Raw genomic sequence first — 3377 nt, forward strand, 5'->3', positions numbered from 1 at the left:
TGGTGCAGATGCATTTCTCAAGAAGCTCAAAGTGCTTCTACTCTTCGGAAAATTAAAAAAAATAGTTCTGAAACAAAATAAAGGATGTCATATAGATATTGGCTGGCCTAGATAGGGCAATGCTACTGATACATTTCTGAGAAAGGAAATGTCAACTCTCAGTCCCAATCATGCAGACAGATGAGGCCTCCAATGTTATCTGCTCATCTGAGGCACTCAGCTGACATAGTCATTGAAAGAAAGAGACCCAGTGGCAAGAGGCTGTGCAATCTTCTTATGTCTTCCTCTGTTGCAACAAAGTATCATCCCTTGCTAGATAGTCAGGGCCTGGTTTTGAGAGATTCTGAACTATGCCTTGGCATATACTTTCACCCTCCACAAATGCACTGTCAAGTCCAAGTCGAATAACCTTAGTAGGCTGCTTCCCTGTCACAATGCCTACTAGAATTCAGGGCAGCTTGTGGCCCTTCAGATGTTTTGGCCTACCACTCCCATCAGTCCTCACCATTCTCAATGCTGGCCAGGACTGATGGGAGTGGTAGGCCAAAACATCTGAAGGGCCACAAATTACCACCCTGAAGGAGGGTAATTTTGCCTAAGAACGCACGTGTGATATAAACTGTAGCATGACTGCACTACGTGCATTCACTTTACTGCTGCACAAAGCCCATGGTAGGCGTGTAGTAGTGTCACGTCAGAATCTGACCCCACGCGCCGCGCGACTCTACAGTCCCTCCGAGGCGGCACTTTCCATGCAGGAACTTCATAACGTCTGAAGCGGCTTCCGGAGCTGACGCTGAACACCTTCACAAGGCTCGCAAATGCCGGCCACTGGGGAGGGAGCCGCCCTCCTTCCATGGCCGCCTGGGAATCCCACGGACAACCCGAGGCGCGCCCTGCCGCCCAGCCTGCTCCGCACACTGCAGGTGCCGGCCGGAAAAAGGGAGCCCGGGGCGAGGCTTTCCCAGAGCGACACTGGACGGCGGGCTTGCGCGCCGTCAATCAAGCCCCGCTGCCAGGCCGGGCGGCGCCGCCTTCCAGCCGCGCCCGGCCCCGACGGCTGCGTTGGCCCGTTATGTCCGTCCCGGATCCGCGTGTTCAGCACCGGCCCAAGGAGAGAGGGCGGGCGGGCTAGCTGCTGCGGGCCAAGGGAAGCCCCGGGGACTCCCGGGCGCTTCCCGAGCCACCGCGCTCCCCGGCCCGCGCTGGGAGAGGCAAGTGCATGCAAGACGGCGCCCGCCCTGACTCACCGTCGTTGGCCAGACCCATCTCGATGAGGGTCTCCTCGTTCGCCTTCTTCCCCAGTCGGTTCATGGCTGCTCGACAGGAGCGGCCGGGGAGGCGATCAAAGCCACCCGGCGCGCAGCAGGACAGATCCAGAGTGGCAGGGCAGCGAGGGGAAGGGCGGCGAGCCAGGCGGCAGGCGCCGCCCCCGCCCCTCGGTCTGTCTCCCTCTGGAGCGCGCTGCGCCCGCCCACTGCCGCTGATCTCGGCCCCCGGGTTCCCGTTGCAGAGCAGACGCGCTAGTTTCTGTCGGCCTCACTGGGAAGGCCGGGGGAGGAAGGGGAGAAGCGCCGCGCCCTTAAAGGGACGGTGCCGCGGTCTGCCCGGCGCACTGAGCCGGGGAAGTCGAGGCGGGAGAGCCCCGGGTGAGTCAGGAGCTGGGCGGGCGCGCCGCCGGAGCCCGGGCTGCGTCCCTCGTGCGGGCCGCGTCACGGAGGGGGCGTGGGGAGAGCGGAGGGCCCGCAGCCACCCCACCCACTTCCTGGCGAGTCCTGGGTGGGTCTCCCTCCTCCGAGCTGGCGCGCATTTGCGCTCTGTCTGAGCCGAGGCGGCTGCGAGAGCGGACGGCTTCTCCGCCCCGGCCCTTTCGCAGAAGGGACCGCTTCGTCTTCAGTCGCCTGCTGACTCTTTCCCCTGGGCACGGTTATAAATACTGTCCTCGTACCCCTGCAGACAGAATCAGGAGGCGGCGAAGGGGACGAGAAAGAGAAAAAGTCAGCTTGGGCCAATCCTTGTGTCTCAGTTTAACCTACCTCACAGGGTTGTGGATCGCCACCTGATCTTCCTCACAGGGTTGCTGTTAAGATTCGATCTGGAGTGGGGAACTTGGAGGAAGGATGGCAATATAATAAAAGAGAGGCTGCTTTTCTCTCTCTTTCCTCGCCATCCTTTCATAAACTCTTTTTCTGCCAGAACAAAGAGCCACTGTTCCACAATTCACAAATTCTGTGAGGATTTTATTTGGCAAGCTAGTCAAACCACACAATAATCTGCGCATATCTCCACAGAGACAGCAAAATGTGTGAATAATCTGAATGATGTCATGAATAAAGAAGAGGGCAAGAGAGAGAGGAAGGGCCACCTCAGCCTCTTTTCGCCAGAAGGCATTTGAGTGAGGTCAGCTTCAGGGATGTGTCAGGGAAGAGTTCTGAGCAATTTGAGGAGAATCCACACAGGCTTTGCAGCACATTGGATGCTCACAAGCTGACTGAGGTGTAACATCCTGGCTCTCAGCCAAGCCTACCTGCTTGTGTTCTTTTTCCTATTTTTAAAATATTAGAGGAAACATTTGGTGAAGAGTCTAGGTAATAGATTAGAATTGTGTCTGTAGAATTCATCTTTATTTAACTGTTGCAAAGATTGTGCTTCTTAAGTATGCTATTCTATGCATGTTTAGATCACACACACATGTGCCCCCCCCCACAAAAAAAAAAGCTGACAACTCACCGCTTTCTTCAGCCAGCACAGAAAAAAGTCCAACAATTCCTAGCATTCCCAACCCTGCTTAGCTGGCTGGAGAAAGTTGGGAGTTATATGTAATGCGCTGCCTGGAAGGGATACATTGCAGGAAGAAGACAGAGAGGACAGCATGCTGAGACGGAGCCCGATTCTTGCAGCGAAGCTGATGCTGCAGCTGACAGCCTCGCATTGGAAGAGCAGCCTGGGTCTTTCTGAGGCATTCCTGGACTCTCCAAAGGGCAGGAGGCAGAGCTGCAGGCAGTTCACCCCTTGGAAAGGCCGAGGATCATACATGAACCTTAGCAGCTCAAGCAGAAGGCACAGCTTTTAAAAGCAGCACACTGACCTAATTAGCCAGCTATGCTGATTAAGCAGCTATAAATTAGTGCAGCTAGAGCCTGTTCTCTGTTGTAGACAGTGGAGTTTAAGCTTGGTGCTTTGCCTTGGTTGGGAGTGAGAAAGATTTCTGCTTTGGGCACTCATTCTCAAGGGCCGCTGGCAGGGCTGTAGAGGAATCGGAACTGGAATGTGAAGCAGAACTGGGAGGGACTCTGGGAATGTGGGCCAGGCTGGGACACTGAGATGAGGGGAGATGCTTAACTCGACTCTAGACTCCCCAGGTAGGCAGTTGTCTC

At 55.7% G+C, this 3377-nt stretch overlaps 1 protein-coding gene across 5 annotated transcripts in view; it reads right to left on the bottom strand.

The window, feature by feature from the left end:
* The window catches only part of ANO5 (anoctamin 5), a 79654-nt gene extending 78075 nt beyond the window's left edge, over positions 1 to 1579 (bottom strand). For 4 of the 5 annotated variants that reach the window (XM_044425560.1, XM_044425559.1, XM_044425558.1 and 1 more), the window contains exon 1: positions 1251 to 1579. In XM_044425560.1, coding sequence (XP_044281495.1) covers positions 1251 to 1314 — 64 coding nt within the window. In that variant the 5' untranslated portion in view covers positions 1315 to 1579. The remainder of the gene's footprint in view (positions 1 to 1250) is intronic. The other variant, XM_044425561.1, reaches the window with a different exon arrangement.
* Between the last annotated feature and the right edge of the window lie 1798 nt (positions 1580 to 3377).

Source organism: Varanus komodoensis, unplaced genomic scaffold (genome assembly GCF_004798865.1).
Source record: "Varanus komodoensis strain SLA01 unplaced genomic scaffold, ASM479886v1 scaffold16, whole genome shotgun sequence".
Lineage (NCBI taxonomy): Eukaryota > Metazoa > Chordata > Lepidosauria > Squamata > Varanidae > Varanus > Varanus komodoensis.